General features: G+C 26.7%; 6 protein-coding genes across 7 annotated transcripts; 3 read left to right on the forward strand and 3 right to left on the reverse strand.

The window, feature by feature from the left end:
• Positions 1-1,034: 1,034 nt before the first annotated feature.
• On the forward strand, positions 1,035-4,078 carry LOC127061869 (serine/threonine-protein kinase TBK1). The gene is made up of 4 exons (XM_050989324.1): positions 1,035-1,766; positions 1,832-3,005; positions 3,097-3,298; positions 3,371-4,078. Exons 1-4 carry the CDS (start codon positions 1,343-1,345, stop codon positions 3,803-3,805), a joined length of 2,235 nt encoding a protein of 744 aa, XP_050845281.1. The 5' UTR covers positions 1,035-1,342; the 3' UTR covers positions 3,806-4,078.
• A 48-nt stretch (positions 4,079-4,126) lies between these two features.
• LOC127061870 (protein VAC14 homolog) lies at positions 4,127-7,609 on the reverse strand. The gene is made up of 7 exons (XM_050989325.1): positions 6,903-7,609; positions 6,455-6,836; positions 5,789-6,377; positions 5,093-5,664; positions 4,889-5,007; positions 4,726-4,805; positions 4,127-4,642 (listed from the first exon to the last, which is right to left on the reverse strand). Exons 1-7 carry the CDS (start codon positions 7,004-7,006, stop codon positions 4,341-4,343), a joined length of 2,148 nt encoding a protein of 715 aa, XP_050845282.1. The 5' UTR covers positions 7,007-7,609; the 3' UTR covers positions 4,127-4,340.
• Positions 7,610-8,321: 712 nt separating this feature from the next.
• Positions 8,322-10,371, forward strand: LOC127061874 (adapter molecule Crk). Its single transcript, XM_050989330.1, has 3 exons — positions 8,322-8,905; positions 9,186-9,541; positions 9,637-10,371. The coding sequence occupies exons 1-3, from the start codon at positions 8,871-8,873 to the stop codon at positions 10,113-10,115; spliced, it is 870 nt and encodes a 289-aa protein (XP_050845287.1). The 5' UTR covers positions 8,322-8,870; the 3' UTR covers positions 10,116-10,371.
• A 2,278-nt stretch (positions 10,372-12,649) lies between these two features.
• On the reverse strand, positions 12,650-15,922 carry LOC127061872 (5'-AMP-activated protein kinase catalytic subunit alpha-2). Its single transcript, XM_050989328.1, has 10 exons — positions 15,774-15,922; positions 15,301-15,515; positions 15,073-15,214; positions 14,759-14,997; positions 14,442-14,648; positions 14,269-14,374; positions 13,802-14,136; positions 13,555-13,709; positions 13,321-13,483; positions 12,650-13,257 (listed from the first exon to the last, which is right to left on the reverse strand). Exons 2-10 carry the CDS (start codon positions 15,401-15,403, stop codon positions 13,166-13,168), a joined length of 1,542 nt encoding a protein of 513 aa, XP_050845285.1. The 5' UTR covers positions 15,404-15,515; positions 15,774-15,922; the 3' UTR covers positions 12,650-13,165.
• Positions 15,769-20,704, reverse strand: LOC127061871 (interaptin-like). 2 transcript variants are annotated; one of them, XM_050989326.1, is made up of 7 exons: positions 20,575-20,704; positions 19,805-20,155; positions 19,469-19,726; positions 18,905-19,369; positions 17,946-18,821; positions 16,384-17,836; positions 15,769-15,882 (listed from the first exon to the last, which is right to left on the reverse strand). In XM_050989326.1, the coding sequence occupies exons 2-6, from the start codon at positions 20,102-20,104 to the stop codon at positions 17,669-17,671; spliced, it is 2,067 nt and encodes a 688-aa protein (XP_050845283.1). In that variant the 5' UTR covers positions 20,105-20,155; positions 20,575-20,704; the 3' UTR covers positions 15,769-15,882; positions 16,384-17,668. The 2 variants fall into 2 exon arrangements, with proteins under 2 accessions (XP_050845283.1, XP_050845284.1); XM_050989327.1 differs by lacking the exon at positions 20,575-20,704 and adding an exon at positions 20,360-20,548.
• A 91-nt stretch (positions 20,705-20,795) lies between these two features.
• On the forward strand, positions 20,796-23,227 carry LOC127061873 (putative GTP-binding protein 6). The gene is made up of 3 exons (XM_050989329.1): positions 20,796-22,205; positions 22,274-22,463; positions 22,526-23,227. Exons 1-3 carry the CDS (start codon positions 21,180-21,182, stop codon positions 22,750-22,752), a joined length of 1,443 nt encoding a protein of 480 aa, XP_050845286.1. The 5' UTR covers positions 20,796-21,179; the 3' UTR covers positions 22,753-23,227.
• The last annotated feature ends 667 nt before the right edge of the window (positions 23,228-23,894 follow it).

A 23,894-nucleotide genomic window follows, 5' to 3' on the forward strand; every position in this document is an offset into this window, starting at 1 on the left:
CATCATTTTCTAACGCAAGATCATCAAAAAGATAATATTAAAATATCTTTGAAGAATCTTTTTAACTGTTAAATTCTTCATATTTCAATCTTTTTTTTCTTCCTTTTCTTTCAAAATTTTTATTGTTATCACGTAGATCCATGACACTCTTATTAATCGAAAACATTTTACGAAATAAACAAATATAATTAACACAATATATCATTTACTCTCTTATTATTTATTTGACGTATCTTAAAGATCGTTCGAATTTTCGATATTTCCTATGACTGTATAATGATTCAAATGACATTATTGTATTTTCTACAGTTAGAAAAAAATAATAAGAAATGCCTCCACTGTATCAATGGTGACCCCTGTTACGGAGAAGGAACTGTTATAGGTTATCGACGTATTTATGTAAGATTTTAAGTTTCTTCGCATTCTACTACGAAATGAAGGAAGAAAGTTACAATATTTCAAACACGTTTCATTTACTCGAACTTAATCTCCCCTCCATTTTTTATTTTTTAAAGTTCATATATTATATAGAACGCGTCGTTGAATCTGAAATATTGTATTTTATACTTTTTTTTTTAAATAATAATACAAACTTTGAAGTACAACGTTGGATAACACATTTTCGAGAATACCTGGAATATATAACTCGATTTTATGATCACATTTTTGATATAATTCCACTTTGTTTTTAAGAATTTTTTCTATTTTTAGGAACAAATTAATGTGTAAATATTTTGTATATTTATTTATATATTGTGTGTGTGTGTATGTATGTGTGTCTGTAATCCTTAATAATTCTATCTTTATTAAGATAGAATTAACTTTTATTATTTCATTCTTAGTTCTATAGTATGTACGTATATATATATATATACATATACATACACTTTTTTTTTATATTTTTATATATATCTAAGAATGAAATTATTATAAATTTTTAATATAGCTCAAATTATCAATTGTCAATAATCAATTTGTAATACTGGAAACTGTTTTATCGACTGTCAGCAATACATATTACGAACTCGTATAAACGATGAACGTCAAATTGATAGGTCATGATGGATTACAAAGTTTGGTGTTTTCGCTTAAGTTGGATTATGTTACTTTGACTTATAAAGAAAAATATATACAATTCTGTAAATTATGTAATATAAAATTAGAAAATATAAATGTCATTTTATTTTTAATAGTAAAGTTAAATAATTAAAAAATAAATAATAAATGTTTATAAATAGTTATTCTTTAACATAAGGAATCTTAAATACATATACAAAATCTGTCATCTGATGCATCAAAAGATTTACAAAGTGTAATTAACAATTCAATAGATTAAAGCATTATGTCCTTTCTACGAGGCTCTGCAAATTATGTTTGGTGCACAACCAGTGTATTAGGCAAAGGTGCAACTGGTGCAGTGTTTCAAGGAGTTAACAAAAACAATGGAGAGCCTGTTGCAGTAAAAACTTTTAATCAACTAAGTCATATGCGTCCACACGATGTACAGATGAGAGAATTTGAAGTATTAAAGAAAGTTAAACATGAAAATATTGTCAAACTGTTAGCCATAGAAGAAGAGCAAGATGGACGAGGAAAAGTAATTGTAATGGAACTTTGTACAGGAGGCAGCCTTTTTAATATTTTAGATGATCCAGAAAATACTTATGGTCTCGCTGAAAATGAGTTTCTATTAGTTTTAGAACATTTATCTGCTGGAATGAAACATTTACGCGATAATAATTTAGTACATCGTGATTTAAAGCCAGGTAGGATATTTAAAGTAGAAGATTTAAGAAAATTTATATTTTTATTATGTATATTCTTTTAATAGGTAATATTATGAAATTTATTGCTGACGATGGTAGTACAATTTATAAACTTACTGATTTTGGAGCTGCACGAGAATTGCAAGAAGATCAACAATTTGTTTCTCTTTATGGTACTGAGGAATACTTACATCCAGATATGTATGAAAGAGCAGTTTTACGAAAACCTGTTGGCAAAACTTTTGGAGCAACAGTTGACCTTTGGTCCATAGGAGTAACTCTGTATCATGTAGCTACAGGAAATCTACCATTTAGACCATTTGGTGGGCGTAGAAATAAAGAGACAATGTTTTATATAACAACAAAAAAAGCTTCTGGAGTTATATCTGGTATGCAAACTTCAGAAAATGGTCCTATAGAATGGAGTAGAGATCTACCACAAAATTGTCAATTAAGTGATGGTTTAAAGAAAATAGTAACTCCTCTATTAGCTGGCTTATTGGAAGTTGATCCACAGAGAATATGGAGTTTTGATAGATTTTTCACAGAAGTTACAGATACTCTATGTAGAAAACCCATTCATATATTTAATGTACATAGAGCTAGCTTAATAAAAGTATTTTTACACCCTGAAGAAAAATTTGTAGCACTTCAGGCTTACATTCAAGATCAAACAGAAATTCCACCACATGCTCAAATACTTTTATTTGGGGAAATGCCCCTTACTAATCTTGTTGAGGAATATACACCTGGAAAAGGTTATCCAAACATGGATGCTGATAAACCTGTTATGTTATTTTCTAAAGAAAACAATAATGTTATTTTACCAATAGAAAGTGAATTACCTAAATTTCCAGTGTTTGCAAATCTGGTTTCTGTAGAAAATGATGCTAGTCAAGCAAAAGTAGCATGTTCAGTTGGACATGTTTGTAAACGCAGAATTGATAAATTATCATTATGCAGTAAATTAATGCAAAATGCAATAGAAGCTTTCAGTGGACTTTTAGCTACTGAACTTACGAAAGTATTAGGCAAGTGTCAACATTTGAAAGAGTTTACGAAAGCAACAGAAGTCACTTCAATAGCCATAGAAAGAAGTGAAAACTTCACAAGACAAGTACTTAAAAAATATGCTAATCAAATTAGTTTTGAGCCTAAGAATTGGAAAAAGGAATTAGATTTAAAGAGTAAAGAATTATTAACTGAACTAGTACCTGCAGTTGCACAACTTCACCAAAGGTGAAAAAATAATGATGAACAAAATGAAAAAAAAATTATTAAATTTATATTACTGCATTATATTATATTGATATTTATGTATATCCTTTAGGTATATACAAGGAGGTAGTTTACGTGGAGAATGGGAAAACAGTACACGTGGACTATGGTGTCCATGGAGTGCAAAAGCAAGTCAGCGTGCTGCTACTTTGGTTGATCGTTTAAGGGATGGATGGCAACACTTACTAAGAGATAGAGCTACACGTAGTCTGACTTACAATGATGAACAATTTCACGTTTTAGAACGTATAAAGGTATTAAATGTACTTAATATAATATAATATTTAAAGTAAAACAAAATAATTATTACTCTATATCTTGTATAGGTAATGGAAACAGGTCGTAGAATAAAATTACTTCTTGAAACAGAATGTATACCAGCAATGACTCAACGATCTGAATGTGTTGCTGATTGGTATAAAATGGCACAGACTGTATTTCTGCAAGCTCAAATTTTAGATAAAGATGTAGGTAATTATGAACTTACCCTGGAGTCTTACTCTTATAGGCTTTCTCAAGAAAGCAAAGAAAGACATGATAGTCTTTTACATTTGTTGGATGAACTTCCTGGGATATGTAAAACAAATGAAAAAGCAAATACACCTGCTGAAGAAAGTACAAAAAAATGGAAAAAAATTTGTGATATGCAAGAACAAATAACCGTAATTCTCTATGATAATGGACGTTTAATAGATCAACTTGATCATTTATCGACGATGGATACATTAGATGATGCAGAAGACTCTGAATATGAACTTTAAAATTATATTAATTTAGAAACTACGTACAATAATTTTTACCTCTAAACTTTTTTGTGATTATTTCATAAAAATTAATGTTAAGATTATTTCTTAAATTGTAAATTATTTCTTTTATACAATATGAGAAATATTCAATATGTAAAGTATTTAAAAAAACAACACGAACTTGTTTAAAATGTTAAAAACATGTTTGTTAGTCTATAAAAATATTACACAGTGTTATGAAAAAAAAGACTGAATATATTTAATATCAAATATAAAATAGTAAGCAGTAAATAATTTAACATAGGTTCAGTAAAAGTACGATTTACATATTCCACGTACATTTTATATATGAATTATTTATTTTCAACTTAAATTAATTAAAATTAGTATATATAATAATATATAATATAATAATACAATTGAAATGAATCTAAAAAGTGATTTTTTTACATCAATACATATGTTCAATAAAAAAATTAACAGAGATTTATATACACATTAAAAATTAACAATTAAATGTATTCTACATTCTATCATTCTAATTATAATTTTATACATCAACTTGATTTGTATTTCTTTCAACTAGTGAAGTTAATCTTTGTTTATGTTTATGTTCTTTGTGTTTATCTTGGACAGCATGAAAATGATATAGTAGCTCAATAAAGTTCAATTGTTGCTTATTGGATGCTTTACTGTTTTTAAGACTCAATGGTTTTGTTGCTGGAGGAATTGCAGACAGTCGTCGCTGTAAAGTTGCGTATGCTTCACTTTGAGGAAGTATCATTAGCAAACCATATAATACATAAATTAAATCAATATTGTCCTCTCTATTTAGTAGCTGCAAACGTAAATCTTAAAAAAAAATAGATTATATACATTATTATTTTAAATATATATTAAACTCGTTTAAATTGAAGAAATTTAAATTTACTCACATGTAAATATAGGTGATTCAATAAGTTGTACTAATTTGTCTATTTCTGTCAAAAATTCAACAGTAACTTCGATATTTTCACTATATGATATAAAATTAAGAAAAATATTATTATGTATGTGAACAATATAAACTATATATACTGAATATATAAAGAAGGATACAATGACTTGATAATGTTAAGTGCATGGGGATAAAGTTGTGATAGAAGACATAAAGCTACAGTTGCAACTGGATTATGACACCAAGATTCATAAAGACATTGGAATAAATCGCAACTTTCCTAAATACAACATTGTATTAATCATAGATCATTATTAGAAACCAAATATACTTAATTAAAATATTTATTCTATTTTCATACTCACTGAAGAATCCAAATCCTTTAATTTATTTCTTAAATCAAATAATTCAGAACTTGTTAGCAAAATGATATTTAAAGTTTGTATCATAGTACATGCAAAACTTAAATTTTCTTCATACAACAATATTTTTGCTAATGTTTTATATATATCTTCAGCACTAAGTAATACACACAATTCTCTTATGATGAAAGCACCTCTTTCTTCTAATAAATGTCTATCAGTTGAAAATAGTCTTAATAAATTTACAATAAACTTTGTAAAATATTTATTTTGCACTTCATTACGATAATCGACTGTAATTGCTTCTGGAGATTTTGAACTAATTATTTCGGCCATTACAACTAAAGTTTGTTGTACTACATCATCTGAATTATCACTTAAAGATCTCATTAAAATTGGAAATAATACTTCTATGTGATCAAACATTTTATGTGGAATATTTGTAAACAAATGATGAAGCCATTTTAAAACAGCAACTTTAGTTTGGACAGACATATACATTAAATGTTTGATGAGAACTTCTACCAAACTAGACAGATCTAGACTTTCAGCCAAAGAACAACTTTGACTACTATCTGAAAAGAAAATATTTTTAAAAAAATTTCGTTATTGGTTGTGTATATATATGTATATACATATATATGAAAAATATTTTCATAGTGTAATTATTAACAAAAGTTATGTTTTTGTGAATGATACCTTTTGCTTCCTTAGTAGAATTAATATTACTTTCATTTATCAAAACTTTATTTGAAACATCTGAATTTTCCATTATTATTAATTTCATTAAATTTGCATTAACTTGAGTTGCAGTTTCTTTAATATTTTTTCTTGTATCTCCATCATATGCTAAGCATGGTAACACTGCAACAAGTATTCCAGACATGTATGGTAACATAACTGGACCAGAAAGTTGTACAAATTCTTTAATCCAAGTTATTGCTGTTAACTGCAGTAGTTCATCAGTACTTTGAGCATGAGTAATTAAAATATTAATCATTCCTGAGAAGTCTACTCCTGCTGGATTCGATTTTATACTACGTAAAAATTCACCAAGAACTATATCTGTTGTCCTTTTAATTTCTGGTGTCGGATCCTCTAAAATTCTAAATAATCCATCAAGTATTTCAGGTAAAAATGTAATAAAATCCATATTGGGTACAGCATCTAAGACAGATACCCATGCTATAACAAATTGTCTACCAAACGTATTTTTAGTATAAATACGTTCTCTTAACTGTGGCATAAAACCAACTAAATCAAACAGACCACTTTCTGTTACAATATCCTAAAATAAAATGTATATATAAAATTTATGTAATTATAAGAAACTAGATACATTATATGTAAAAAATATATTATTACCTTCATAAGCCTATCAAGTAATTCTGTAGCAGTTTTTATATTTTGTTCCGAATCGCATGCTAATTTACTTAAAGCTGCAAAAATATCTGTGAACTGAGGTAATACAGCACCCCTAGCTACTTTAACTACATTATAAAGGCTCTCACAAGCGTAATACCTAACTCTTAAATCAGAATCAGAAAAGCATGCTATTATTGGATGTATTAAATCTTCAATATATTGCCCAGTATCTTTTCCTAAACCAACAGCTATAGCTGCTAGACCAATTAAACCCCCTTTTCTTGTATGCGGATTTTGCGAAGTTGCAAAATCTTGACCAAGCACTTTTAATAATCTTTTAATTTGAACGGTGTTATTGTGAGTAGCAAATTCCTTGACCATTCTAAAAATCATTTAAACGGTCATTAGCATATGGGTATAACAAATTATACAGTAAATATAACCTCACTTTTCTATTTCCAAAGCAGCTGCTTTTCGTTTTTCATAAATTTTGTCATTTAACGAACGAACACACGCTGCACTTAATGGTGCATAATCTCGTTCTGACATCATTTCCCAATATTTATTAGTATATCAAATATAACATTAAAATTCATAAAAATCTATAATCATTTAACCAAGGGCGGTTTCTATGATAGAAGATTCAATCTTCTTTGTCGACAAGTGCCTTGAGGTTATCACTAGTTATATCGGCGATATTGGTGATACAATGGTATATAATGAACGTAATCCGATTACAATAAACTTTCTCTTTTTGGGAATTAATGGCTACAATATTTAATTTACTGTCTAAATAACATACTTTTAATTTCACAAAGTTAATGAAGTACAACAATAAAAAAAACTTTTCGTTCGAAAAACAAAAGAAAAAGAAAAGAAAAATAAATGACTAAAAAACAGGACTTGTCCAAAGGGGAGTAAATGTCAACACTAATTTATGATGCACTTCCAAATCGTATTTGCTATTAATTATTAATGAAGCATAAACGAGATTTAAGTCTTCTTATTATAGTCATTAAAAATATTACTTCATATAATATGTAATTGAAAATATTAACAAATTTTTATTTTACTCAGATAATGATAAAACCAATTATTAAGGCTATTATCACTTTTCGCTCGAACCGTGTGTTGATCTCAGCGACGAATATGGACGAAATATAAACTACAAATGCAACAAGAAAACATTGTCCCTACTATCTGCCTATGATATCGGTATATATACTCATTGTATATTACTGATAAACAAGATCTCATTTTAAAGACAAAGATTTAAGCTTCTTCAAATTTTTGGAAAATTTTTATATATAAATTATTCTCGAGAAAATGGTATTTTTTGATACATACATACTCACACACTCACGTTTAAATTACATCTAAAAATTCGACAAAATCATCTCATTTAAATCTTCACCTTTAATATAAGATTTTGCTCATCAAAATGGATAACGAATTACGTCTGGATTATTAATGTAAACTATTATAAAACAAAGGGTAATGAATAGATTTAATTATAAAACTTTTTAATAAGTATCCATATATTCACTTGAATATCGCGCGTTACGCTTCTTAATACTTTGCATTTTACAGTGCTACCAAATCAATAAACTAACTCTAACTTTGTTTAATGATAATTCAAAATTATTATTTTCTCAAATTAATAAAATGGACAATAAATATTTATTATTTTTATTACTTTATAAATTATAAAATTTCTCTGTTAATATGTTATTTAATATAAAAATTATTTTCTTTATTAGTGTTGTAATTGGTTTATATAGTAGCCTTACTTTTTTGATTGGTTGCGTATAAGAATTCCAAGCAGAATGTCAATTACATGCAATCTATGAACGACACTGTATATATGTAGTCACATTAGAAATTGGTTGAAAAGTATGGCATACAGTGGCAACCATTTTTTCTAAAGTTGCTATTCCAATATAATTTACCTGCTTTGCTCTTCCACATACAAAATATCGGTATACAGCTTGTATAGTAGTGTAAAAAACACACATACATAAAAAAACAACTGAAATATCTCAACGAGTTATATCGTAATTGAGTGTAACATCTGAACATGTTCATACTAAACATGTCCGTGACATTTCTGTGTTGTATGAATTCATATGGAAAATATTTTATAACGAAGTAATTTTCTTATAAATAAGTGTCAAACTTATTAACAAAATTGTTAATTATCTTCGAAGATATATATATTCGATATTTAGACTTTCTTTGAATTCGTACATTGGTATCATTCGTTAAATTATATGACTCTGAATCACTAAGTTGTGTGTAATTTTCTGCTATGCATGATTTTATGTGACGCTCTAAGTGATACTCTTTGCAATGTATTACAATTAAATAGTAATTAAGATTACTCGTTGGTACAATAGTACAATTATAATAAAAAACAATGGCTGGTACCTTTGATCAATATGATAAATCCAGGTATGTCTAAGATCCCAACATTTTTCCTAACTTAAAATAAATGTTTGATTTTTGAAGTCTATATAACCACAAAATGTATAATTAATAAAATATATTAAAAACATAAAAATATATAAAAAATATATTAAATGATAATTTTTTGATTGAAAAATAATTTAAATGCAATGAGTTCGTTATGATTATTGTCATTGTCATAAAAATGTGATAATGTTAATAATCAAATAGATGTTTATTGCGTTAAATAATACGTTGATAACAATTTATTACTTCTTTTTTGTAGTTGGTACTTTGGCGCTATGTCACGCCAAGATGCTTCTGATTTATTAATGGGAGAAAAAGAAGGTGGTGTTTTTTTAGTACGTGATAGTACGTCTATTCATGGAGACTTTGTCCTTTGCGTTCGAGAAGATAGTAAAGTTAGTCATTATATAATTAATAAAATACCACAAGGTGATCAAATATGTTATCGAATTGGTGATCAAATGTTTCCTGATATTCCACATCTTTTGGCATTTTACAAACTTCATTACCTTGATACGACACCGTTGATTAGACCTGCACCGAAAAAAACTCAAAAAGTAATTGCAAAATATGATTTTGAGGGTAATGATCCAGATGATTTGCCATTTAGAAAAGGTACATTAATTTTTAAGTTCCTTATTTAACTTTGTTGTTAAATCATAAATAAGAAATATAACATATTGTTTTTGTAATATTTTGTAATATTATAGGAGAAATTCTTACTGTGATCTCAAAAGATGAAGAGCAGTGGTGGACAGCTAGGAACAGTGTAGGTCAAACTGGATCTGTTCCAGTTCCTTATGTGCAAAAGTATGAAGAGGACAGTCATGCTAGTATTGAAAATAATACACGATTGGAAACAGGTGGCAATACTTCTGCATCTAATTCTAATTCAATTCCTCCTTCTTTATCACATGTATCTCATCCAGAAACAGGATCAGGTACTGCTACACGTAGATCAAATATTCAGAGAACGTTACCTGCTTTTGCAAAAGTGAAACAAGCAAGAGTACCAAATGCATATGATAAAACAGCTTTAAAATTAGAAGTAGGTGACATGATAAAGGTAACAAAAACAAATATAAATGGCCAATGGGAAGGTGAATTACATGGCAAAGTAGGTCATTTTCCATTTACACATGTAGAATTTGTAGATAATGAAACTGGTGAAGACAATCAAGAGATTTAACAGAAATCTTCCAAAAATAATGTACAGCATGTGTGATCAATCAAGAACATTTTATCACCTCAGTTTACTAGTATTGCAGCTATTTTATGTACCAATACAGAGATTTACACATCTATGATCATAAAAACAACATTGATTTTTTTTAAGTCAAAAACGTGTGTGTGTGTGCGTGTGTGCGCGCGTGTGTGCGTGTGTGCGTGTATATTTGTAAGAGAAAAAAAATGGAATCAGAGAGAATAAAACACACATAAAACAATTTATCAATTGATAAAAATTAAACTTATATATGCTTCATATCTGTGTAAATGGACATGCTTTCTATTAAATTAAAACTTTCATCTTTCAAAGTTAGTTTGTAGAATGTAAGTTCATTGAAGCACAAAAAGAAATATCATTTAAACTCAATACATGAAAACAATATCATGTATACATAGATATTTACACATACATACATTTACATGTGCTCTTAACAGATATTCAAGTAATAGCCTGATGCTGGCCTGTAATAAATAAAAAAAATTGTTTATATAAGTTATGGAAAGAGTTTACAGTAAGATTATATCTACTGTTGGGTAAAAAGCAGCTTACATATTAAATTCATAATTAAAGTATATTATTGAATCATATTATATTGTTTTTTAGACTGGTTTATATGAAATAAAATGTATCTATATTACTAAGTTATATTTCTCTTATGCTAATATCTAAGTTTTTCCATGAATGATTACATTTAATGTATAGAAGTATTTTCTAGTCCTTTGATGACTATTGTAGAGCTATTTTGCAGAAATATTTTATTTTATTAAATGCTATCAATATGAATCATAATCAAATATTTAAACAAAATTGATATGTATAGTATAAAATGAACTTTTGACAAAATCTTTGGAAATTAATATCAGCATTATAAGATTTTTTCTTGTGGTATTTAAAAAAATGTTAAAAAGAACGGAATTTATGTATAGACAATATTATGTATAGATAATAGAAGATTTTTTATTATACACTTTATGCGCTCAATTGTTTATTTGTAAAAGTTTATTTAGAGGCATCCAAAATATCTTTGTGTTGGTACATGCATTGTACACTGCTTACTGTTAGTCGTAGATCGCGTTCTCAAAAAATGATACACTAATAAAAAATGTATTTAATGATGGAAACATGAATTGCATATATATATATATATATATATATATATATATATATATATATATATATATATAATCTTTCATATGTGAATTTATGTGGGTCTTTATGTTATTACTGTAATATTTGCTTTTGATATATCTCGAAACTTAAAAGTTCCTAGTTATAAAAAATATGATTTATTTTTAAAGGTCGTAACAATTTATACTGTAAAATATGCACAACATATTATATAAAATTTTTTTTCTTAGAAGCATTTGATATTTCCATCATCATACAATAAGTGAACATGTTCTTCCTAAAAACATTTACAGTATTAAAAAATAAATAATATTTCAAATATAATACATCAACACGCGAAATTTATGTGTAGATCTTGAACACATAAAAAAAATTCGATTTGATGATATTGTATTTATCGTATCTCAAAAGAGCATTTCTAATAGAATTCTACTTTACGTATCATTATACTATAGACAAAATTTTTATTTCGAATTAAATAAAATTTTCACCCATTTTGCTGTAAGTAGGAAAAAAAAAGAGGATGCGAAACGAAATTCCTGTGGTATTATTCACACAACTACCGCCTAAAATGCGGAAATTACTGTTACCGAGAAATATGCGTTTATATATGGTATGAATGGGCGTATGAATGCGTCAACATAGACTCTACAGCTGGATACTGAGGAGCCTCGCTTAATATTAATATAATTTCAAATAATCTACTATAACATATACTAATTGTATAAATATATATATATATATTTTACATCAATTTAGTTTAATTAAGTATTAAGAATTAGTAAATAAATCAGGACGCACTGAGCACTTTTTTCAGGCAGCATCATGATCATAAAAATATAAATGTATAAATCGAAATAAGTAGAATGTGCCATTGTGTACAAATTTTATTTTTAATCATCATAATTTTAATATAACACGGTGCTTAACGTGTACTTTTGTTTTAAGTTATTATATATACATATATACATGTTAACATTTACGTTTTTAAACACCTTTGTGTATCCAAAAAGTATGTGTGTATATATATATATATATATATATATATATATACACATATATAGATTATATAATTTTACAATTTGAAAGATTTTTCATAGAGTTTTTCTGTTTTTTTAAGATTATCTCATATTGCATTATCAATTACAGTAAGAAATTTATGCAAAACTTCATTTATAAACGACGATCTATATCTAGTAACCGATGACCTAGATAAAACAATTGAAATACGATAAGATATAATGTATATTTTTCTAAACGTACACAAACATTTAATTTTTGTTCATAATAAATTAATTTTTCATTAGCAAACGAATGTACTGATAGATTAATGCTGTATGAGGTAGGTAAGTAATAGCGCAATAACATAAAATTTATAATGTATTATTCCATCATTGCATATATCAATAAATGACAGTTACATCAGACAATAAAATTCCTTTTTTTAAATCATCATATTTATATTAAATTAAATTAAATTAAATTAAATTAAGTTAAATTAAATGTTATGAATTTCGTATTGATTATAATTAAAAATTAATCGATATTTGATTATTTCATTTTAAAAGTACTCGATTGTCAATAACATAATAACTTTGTTTCAAATCCTATAACAATAAAATTTTCATATTTACACTATTACGAAACTATATAAAAATATCATCATTAATCAAATATAATATTAAACTAAAGAAAATTTGATGATCTCTCACAAAGATTTGAAAATACTGATATATATAATAGAATAAAGAGACTATTCATTTCTCACTATACATATGTATCTCGTTCAGAAATTTCATAATTTTATGATAATTTTTTAGCAGTTACAGAAGATATTTTACCAATATTTAAAATAATGTAAAATATATGTAACAGAAGTCAGTTTATCGTGCTAATTGTGTAATTAATGCAGCACACATTTCAAAAAATTCCATAGTATGATGACCAGTTGCTTGAGGTGGTGGCAAAGAAGGATCTAAAATTTAAATACATTAACGTTGCTCATTAACAAATCTCCAATTAATTTAATGTAATATACCTCTGCAAATATCTTCTGCTTCTTCACTGGATAAAGATTTAAAATCTAACAAATAACTCTTACAATCAACTTGATAAAGCTGTAATGACATTTTACTATATCTGCTAGTTAATTGATTTTTCTGTCTAACTTTAACACTGTATGCATTTATTATTTTCCATTCCTAAATAAATATTATTTGATTAATTTAAAGATATAAATAAAGAAATTGCATTGTACCAAAATAATTCTTACAAAATTAAGTGCCTTCATTGCACGGTAAACTTCATTCATGATATCATTTGGTTTGGACTGTGATCTTATTCCTAAATGCCATTTTGCTCGTTTCACTGGTGTACCTCTATTTCCTTGAATTGATGCGGATGAACTTTGTGAAGACTGTCTTAATGCTACATTTAAAAAATTTAATTAATATAGTATTGTAATAATTCTTTAATTTTAATATAAATTATAAAATATCAAAATAACATTCTTTACTCACGAGCAATTCTTTCTGGATGAGGTCTTAGTGGACTGTTATTAGCATCACTTGGACTAAATGTAACTGGTGGTGGACTTGATGCTACATAAAAGTCTTTCAATTCTGCTTTAGCAGCTTCATCAGCAATTCTTTTATTATCAATAATCAAATGATAAGCAATTGCTAGTTGATCATGTGGATCACCGCCAAGTAAGGCGGAATGAACTTCTGCTTCCTTCACATTAAATTTTTCACAAACTTCATTAATGGCATCTATATCGATTACAGAAGAATCTTGTTCTACAGGTGATGGGAATAAATATGATGGCAAATCTTTTTGAAACCATTCATGTTTTCTGTAATTAAGATATTTGTCTTGTTAGAGTGTGTCATTTATATTGTGTGTGTGTGTGTGTGTGTATGTGTATATATATATCAATATTATATCTTTTATAAAAAAATAATTATTTCTTGAAAAAAATTTATACTTGATATCTTCAATTGCAGCTCTTTTCATAGGATCAACTTGGAGCATATGACATAGTAGACTAACAACACTTTTATTTAAGTACTCTGGGATAGGGAAAATTCCAGCTATAAAAGAAATGTTTGATATTTGATTTTTAAGAGATTAAAATTATGGTAAATATATAATACATACATTTTATTTTACGAAATAACGTAGGCACATGTTCATCATCAAATGGTAATGTACCACAAAGTAAAGCATATAATATAACTCCGCATGACCAAATATCTACTTCAGGACCAGCATATAATTTTCCAGATATTACTTCAGGTGCAGCATAATTTGGTGAACCACATGACGTACGTAGAAATTCTCCATCCATCATCATATTTGATAAACCTGAATTTATTTAAAGCATATATGATATACTTCCTTAACTATGCATTTAGAATACTTGCTGTTAATATAATAATTATCAACATTAACTGAAATTACAAAGCAAAAAATACCAAAATCTGCTATTTTCACGTGAAGATTATGGTCTAAAAGAAGATTTTCCGGCTTTAAATCACGATGAACTATCATGTGTCTGTGACAATAGTCAACACCAGAAATAATTTGTTGGAAAAATCTTCGTGCTTCATGCTCTTTTAGTTTTCCATGTTTTACAATATAATCAAATAACTCCCCTCCAGAGACATATTCCATAATCATAAATATATCTGTTGGTGTACTTATGACTTGATATCTGTATATTGCAAGTAATAAAAGACATGTAATAGTTTCAAGTAATGGACTATAGGAAGTGAATTCTTCTTCTTACAATTTAATAATATGAGGGTGCCTAAATAATTTCAAATTTTGTATCTCTCGTCTTATTTTACCCACTACATCCAAACTTTTAATTTTTTGCCGATTTAGAATCTTTACTGCAACTTTATGCTTTGTTAGAACATGTTCACCAACTGAAAAAATTTTATAAAACAATTGAATAAATTTCAAGTGTTTAATTATATACATACTTTTTATTATGATTTAACTATATACATACTTTTTACTTTACCAAACGTTCCAACACCTAGAGTTTGTCCTAATGTATAATGACCTATCTTGACGATAGGTTGAGGTTGACTAGTTTGACTTTTTTCAGACATTTTAAATTACTCTACATAGGAAGAATTGGTGATAATAATTTTCTTCTAAGAACAATGGATATGTCACATTATTTTATAGAATTTTTTTTAATTTCTCTTATTTATTTCTTTCCTATAAAAAAATATCTGCAGTTAATAAATCATAAAAATAAAAAAATTAACATATAGAACATGTATCATAATTTGTCATACGCTTTATTTATACAGAATATATATAGTGCAAGAAGTAAATATATTATTTCAGCATAAAATTATAACAAAAAAAAATTTATGTATTTGTAATAAATAAGTGAAATAAATTCACTTTAAATAAAAAAATTAATAAAATAAAATATTGATGTATATCACTGATATATTATGATGTACTTACTCGATCTTTATAAATTAAATTGCAAGGATAAGAAAAATAATAGATACCGCATGTACATTAATAATTCATTTGCAGAAGACGTACAAAGTTTCGTTGTATAGAATGAAGACTGACGAAAAAACAAAAACAATGAATTGTTAGAAATTCTTATCGTAAATGTATCATATAAAAGGTATATCTACTAGAAAAATATATTAAAGAAAAAAAAAAGAAAAATATATATATATATGCACAATTTTAACAATATTTACGACGTTTTATTTGTTTGAAAATATTTGTAAAAAGAAATAAAAATGACGGAAAATTTAACACTGAACAGTGCGCTACCGCACGTTGTATTTTCAAAGCTATCAATGTTCTATTGGTCACGTAATGCTTTACTTTACATTATGAAAATGCATTTTGCACAACGCACGCGCGTACATATATATGTACATTTCCTACCAACATGAAATCTACTATGGCGCTATTCAGCATTATTTTTCCACGTTAATGCTGCACTTATGCTATCGTAAGTGCTAGAACAATATTTATTTTTCAACTTATTTTTATTTGGTATGAGATTATCTAATCAAATATTTTTATGAACTTAGTTTTAATCCTTACGTACAAGTAAACATTGCAAAAGTATGTTATATAAAAAAAATCTTTGTGTAATTAATCATATAAACATACACACGCGCACTCGCGCGTGCACACATATATATAATAAAGAGTGGGAGTGGGAGTGGGAGAGAGGGAGGGAAAGAAGGAGAGAGAGAGAGAGGAAGAGAGAGAGAAGGAAAGAAAAAAAAGAGAAAATGAAAGAAACATCAGTCAAATACAATATGTAGAATAAAATAATGTATTCTGTATTTTCAATCAAGATTCATTTATTATTTTACAAGTATACAACAAGTAATAAAATATGATACACACAAACAATATACATATAATCACATATCTTAAATTTATAGTTTGCATTGATATTTTGTTTACAGCATATTTACTAGTGTTTTTTAATATAGTGTAAAAAAAAATGTACTACTTTATTTTTCTTTTATATATATATATAAATATATATATATAAATATATATATATACATACATACATACATACATATCCACACACACAACACACAACACAACATACACACAAACACAAACACACATATTTCTTTGTCTTTGCACTATTTAGAATTTCATAAGACTAATAGGTAAAATAAAAAAATAATTTCTCATGACTATGTAGGCTTAAATAACCATTAAATACATACACATACACACATGCACATAAATACACATGCACACACACACATAGTTTAATTTATATTATACATATATTGTATACATTATTTTATTATATAAAATCGTATACTTATCAATACTGTATAAAAAAATAAATAATAAAATAAAGATATAATAATATTAGGTTATTAAGTTTCAAAATCAATAAAACTTATCTTTGTTGTATGATAATATATTTTCCTTTACTTATCACATATAGCGGATATTAGATAAGGAAAGATATTAAATAAATTAGATAAAAGAAAGAATTTTTATTTTATTGTTAATCTGCATAAACTAATATATAATTAAAATTTTTCTTGTACTAATTAATTATTAATTTTCAAACAAATAGAAAGAAATGTTGTACGAATTATTAAAAGCTTGAAAAAGAACATGTGACCTATAAATACTAAAATAGTATTATTTATGACATAAATCTATCATTTTTATTAATAATTCATAAACAAAGTGAACCTTTGAATTTGAAATTTATACTATAATCAGCATAATTAATAGATTTATGACCTGATATAGAGTAATATTAAATTAAAATACTTGCTTTTATAACACATTATCCAATTCTTTAGTATATAAAAGAAATTTTTTTTTCTTGCAAGATTTGACTTTTATTCTAATTCTGGATGATGTAAATGTCCTATTTTTCTATAAGCAATTTCTAATTCTCTCTGTAGTTGATTTTTTTCAACTGATAGTTCCTCTTTAGCTCTTTTCTCAGAATTGAAATCTTCTTCATAATACAATATTTGTATTTTCAAAAGCTCTATTTCATTTTTCTGTATTGAAAACGAAAATATAAATGATTAAATATGAATGACATTTTATATCTGCTAACATTTTAGTTGTATAATTAAATAATAAAAAATTAAAGTAAAATTCACTCACCTGTTGCATTAGTTCTTTATCTTGTTCTTTATTAATTACAGTAAGTTGTGTAAGAGCATTTTCTTTCTCTTCTAATTGAATACGTAAAGCATCTGCATCTGCAATTAATTGTTTATAATTTTGTTCCAATGTTTCTTTCTCTGTTTGTAGAAGTTCTTCATTACTCTTATGTAATTGACATTGTTTGTCCACTAATGCTTTTTCCTCGTGTAAACTAAAGAGCATTTCTTTTTGATCAATCAGGCGTTTGTATTCCATATTTAAACTTTTTCTAAGATTATCAAATAACTTTTTTTGTTCACTCCAAGTTTCTCTTTCTTGCTCTAGAATAGTTTTAATATCATTAAATTTTTGTTCATTTTCATTTTTATGTTTCTCTAATTCAGTTATTTTTTGTGAACTTTCCTTAGAGATGTGATCTTTCATTATATTTAATCTAATGTTTTCTTCTGACATCATTTGTAATTCATACAAAATAGAATTATAATCAGAAAATATCTTCTGAAATTGGTTCTGAATCTTAATAAAATTTTGTCTATCGATTATTAATTTCAATTGTTCTTCGTGCAACGTTTTCTGATAGATAGATAATTTATCTTTGTAAATTTGTAGTTGTTCAAGTTGTAATGACCAGTTTTTTTCAACCATTTCACATTGTTCAGGTAATTTTATAGTTTCACAAGCATCTAATATATTTATACAATCCTTTATACATTTTTGTATAGCAGAATACCGACTAATTTGTGCAATGAAACAATCAGTTACTTCCTGTAACATTTCTCCATATTGTTTTATACTTTGTGTAAAGTAATGACTTTGTGGAGATATTATGTGATCTGACATTTGTTTCATATTAAGATTTATGGAACTATGTAGCTAGAAAAAAGATTTATATTATTAATGAAAAATATATTGAAAAAAAAAAGAATCTAAACAAATCACATTAATAACTTTCTTACCAACTGTATTTCATCTTTGAGCGAACTATTAAGCTGACTTATTTCTTTAATTTGAACTTGCTCTGTACTACTACCCATTTCAACTTTATTTTCTTCAAGATTTTGTTCTTCATGTTCTTTTATTTTAGGATTTTGCTCTTCAGGTTCATTTCTTTTAACATTTTGCTCTTCAAGTTTATTCATTTCAAGATGTTGCTCTTCAAGTTCTTTTGTTTTAGGATTTTGCTTTTCTGTCGTGCAAGTTGTTTCTTTCAATTGTATATTCGTCATGCTTGGAAGACTGATATATTTTTCAACATCTTCAGATAATTTTGCACAATTGGATTTAAAGTTATGTAATTCATCCGTCAAAGAGGATATTTTGTCCTGTAGCTGATTTAAATGAATCGAATTACCAAATTCTTTTACAAGAGAATTACTAAATTCCTTTGTATTGTCAACTATTGCGTCATCTGCATTTACAGCCTATATAGAGTATTTAATATTTATTAATTTAAGAAATTAGAATAATAAATCTATTAATTTATTTTTGTTATTTTCTGATATAATTTTTAAGTAACTTACACAAAGTTTTAATTTCAATTCAGCATTCTCTTGTTTAAGAATATTGATCAATTGTCTGGTTTCTGTAAACTTTTGCTTGTGATGTTTGTGAACATTCATTACCTCCTCTTGCCATGTCACTAAAGTGTTAAATTGTTGTTTCATAGCTACAGTATTTTGTTTTAATGTTTCTTTTAATTTGACATTCTCTTGTAATAATTCTGTTAACTTTTCTTGTATTTCAGAAGAATTTAAAGATGATATTATTGAATTATAATCCTGCAAAATATTAAATAATAATTTATGAAATAAATTATATATTACATAATAAATTAATTTCCAACATTCTTATCTTACAATAGACATGCATTTTTGTTGAATATCTGAGTATGTTGCTAAAGACGAAGCTTGTATAGAATCTAATGATTTCTTTCCCAGTATGACAAAAGATAACGTATCGCTGTCATCAAGAGAAGTCTCCGACTTAGTTAATTCAACATTTGGAAGAAAATTTGTAGATATAGGTTCATCCAATTTAAATTTAGGCTTGCCATTGTCAATAATAAAACCAAGATTTTCAAATTCAGTTTTTGACATAGAACTTGATTTAGGATTAACATTGATGAAATCGGTTGAATGTTGTTCTTGTGAATCCATATTTCAATCATTAAATGTATCCAGCTGCATTACAAAAAGCTGTAAATTTGTCTAAAATAAAAATTATTAAATGAAATTATGATGATTCATACATGAAGAAACATATTATTAATTAGAATTATATTATCAAAAAGTATCTGTAGAAATAAAGAAGATATCAAACATATATATAAACGATAATATAACAAATGAAAATAGCATGAAATTATCAATACTTATGATTATAAAGTAATATATAATAATTAGAATCTATACCTGAATAACTACTTTATATCTCTAAAACCTACAATATATAAGATTTCTTCAAATAGATATGACACAAATGTAACAATATATAACCGTACAACTTAACTCAAAGAAATGTAATACTTAAATCGATGATCACAGTTATGGCATTATTACTAAAAAATATGATTAATAAAATTTGAATTTATCAAGTCTAATTTAAAAAAGTGTTTAAATTTACGTACAAGCAAAACAAAATACAGCTTCCTAAAAATAAGTCTGACTATTATCAATGATAGTCACCCGTAGAATCATTGTTAAAGAAATTTGAAAGATGGCATACACATGGTCTCTAAATAGTGAATCACAATCCTAAAGGCTGATATACATTTTCCACCGATTGAAGCACACAATATCTATGCGATTTTCGTGATTCTGAAATGAATATTACGCAAATACGTCGTAGTCACATTGTAGAGAGAAATGCATATAAAGGCGGCAGATAAAAACAATAAGAACAATTAAACTGTTAGTAAACAAATATCATTCTATTTTTGAGTATATCTTGAATATCAGAAAAACTCAAGCATAAATGAATTGACACTTAACATGAGTGACATTTGCTCTAAATTTCTATCAATCGTTTCTTAGTATCTATGCAAAAGAGGTTATGTTATGTTTCGTAAAACTTTAAATATTATTTATTTTTATATATTATTTTCTACGTGATATATTATGTTCTTTTTATTAATTTAGTCTGATCAATTCAATGCAATTTTATACATGCAAACGAATATAAATTCTTCTACATATTTTTTTCTAAAAGGTTAAACATTAAGAAAAAACCAAAATGTATGCTTTAAGATCTCTCTTTCATATTCGATCAAATAAAACTTTGCTGAACAAAAGCATGTATGTAATTCATAAAAAAGTAGAATTAGCAGTATGTAATGTTTTATGTAAATTTAAACATACTGTAGAAATATTTGAATTTATTGAAAGCGAAGAAGAGGATGAATTATACAAAGTAATTTCTAATCAGTATCTAGGAGTAATAGCTGGAGGTCATAAAGTTTTTCTATTGCAACCATATATAAAATGGGGTAAAGATAAGAAAAGAAATACTACGCCAGAATTGCAAATGGCTGAATCTGTAGCACTCGTAGAAAGTTTACCATATTGGAAAGTAATAGATAAAGCGTTTGCTCCATTACTGTCGTTTCAAAAAAAAAATTTATTAGGTTCAGGTGGACTTGATAATCTTCTGAACAAAATTAAACAAAATGGACAAATTACAGCTGTATTTATTAGTATAAATTTATTAAAACATGTACAGAGAATGGAACTTCAAAATATTTTAGGTTTGCCTATTTATGATCGATATTCAATAATTATACATATATTTCGTGAACATGCTAAAACGCCCGAAGCAAAATTACAGGTAGCTTTGGCTGAATTGCCATATATTTGGAAGAAAATGGGTGAAGTTTACGACCAACATAGTGGTCAAATCAATTTTGATGAAAATAGGAAAAAATTGTTGAGAGCTCGTGAATCCAAGCTAAAAAAAGCATTAGAAAAATTGAAAGAAAATAAAAAATACAGTAGAAATCGGAGAAAAAAATTTGGATTACCAAGCATTGCTGTGGTTGGATATACAAATGCTGGCAAATCATCCTTAATAAAAGTATTATCAGAAGATGAGAGTTTAAAACCAAGAAATCAATTGTTTGCCACATTGGACACAATTTCTTATGAAGGCTTACTTCCTTGTAGACAGAAGGTGTTATATATGGATACGATAGGTTTTATTCAAGATGTACCAGAAATGTTATTAGCACCATTTATAGTTACTCTTGAAGATGCTATAATCTCTGTATATATCATTTTTTCAATATCAAACATTTATTTTATACGGATATAACAGTTATTAATATGTTGCAGGATGTTATTGTGCATGTCTTTGATATTAGCCATCCTGACATGAAGGCACAGTTTCAACATGTAGAAAAAGTAATAAAACCTATGTTAAATGAACACCAATCGATTATATATGTGGCTAATAAATGTGATCTTATTGAAAAGCTTGACATAGATGAAAATACAATTGCTATATCTTGTAAAGATTTGACAGGTAAATTTGACAAGAGATAACACATTATTATTGACATTTTTTTATTGGTGGAATGTTTGCAGGCATTGATGAATTAAAATTAAAATTAGAAGAAGAAATTCTCAAAGCAACTGGAAGGTCAGTGAAACGTATTAGAGTAAAGTCTGGCAGTTTAGCATCAACATGGTTACATAAATGGACAACGGTAATAAATTTAGAACCGGACACTGATGATCCTGAATATATGTTTTTCGACGTTTTAACTACTGATTTAACAATGAATGAATTTAAGCGTTTTTTGAAACAATAAAATTCTATTACGGTAATGCAAGTTCTCTCTTGTAATGTTTTAAAAAAATTAATAACATATATGTATATACGTAGTTCTATCGATATGCATTTGTTATCGAAAGATCATCTTTTTTTACGACTCATTCGTACACATGCATAGCACGTGTCTTCCGTTCGGCGGTTCTTCTAAAGAACAGATGTATAGTACACATGAGACAGAGAGGGGAGGAGGGAGAGAGAGAGAGAGAGAGAGAGAGAGATTTAAAATATTAAATCAACAAATCTATTAGTTAAAAAGATTAATTCGAGAAATCTGTTAATCATTTTTAATTTAGGATCGTTAAGTTCGTAATCGTAAAACTTATAATAAAATGCGAAGAAGAAAATTTCAAAGCAAAACGTTATCTTTTGAAAATTTGTTTTGGTCTGTGTATTTTCATCGAATAATAAAATATATGTATGCCGAAAGAGTAATAAAAGCTTGAAGAGAACAACGGAAACGCTTTGATCGAATTACCACAATGCGTAGCATCTATCACAAACGTATCCTGTTCGTTGTAGGAACGATAAAAGGGAATAATATCGATTATATAATCTATACACGATGTCCAGTGTAAAATATGCGAGCCTGTTATATCGTTCGATTTTTCTTCTTTTTAAATTCTCTTTCCAACTATGGTTTACTTTGTAGTCAAAGAAGTGACATTTCGCGATTAAAAACCTCTTCAATAATACGCTTTTATATTTCCTTTTAGGAATCGTTCTATACTCTTACAGGAGTACAGCCGTTATCGATTTTATTTCATAAATTAAGCGCATTTAAAAGGGACCAATAGAAAACAAGCGATAAATTTTATACGTCTACGAATGTAACATCAGTATTTCTCTCATATACGTAAACGTCCGTTTTCTTGATTTACAACACAACGAGAGATAGACGTTTCTTTAATCTAAATACCAGACTAGGAAGAGGAACGATATATTTTATTCTATGAAGTATAGATACATATATAGGATTTACCAAAATGAAGATAACATTAATCTATAAAATATGTTTTTTACAAGGTAAACAATTTTAATAACGATTTTTATTTGACTTTTTACTCGAACTTAATTATTTGACACGTTAAAAGACATTTCGATGTGTTCCATTAATATAAT

Source organism: Vespula vulgaris, chromosome 2 (genome assembly GCF_905475345.1).
Source record: "Vespula vulgaris chromosome 2, iyVesVulg1.1, whole genome shotgun sequence".
Classification (NCBI taxonomy): domain Eukaryota; kingdom Metazoa; phylum Arthropoda; class Insecta; order Hymenoptera; family Vespidae; genus Vespula; species Vespula vulgaris.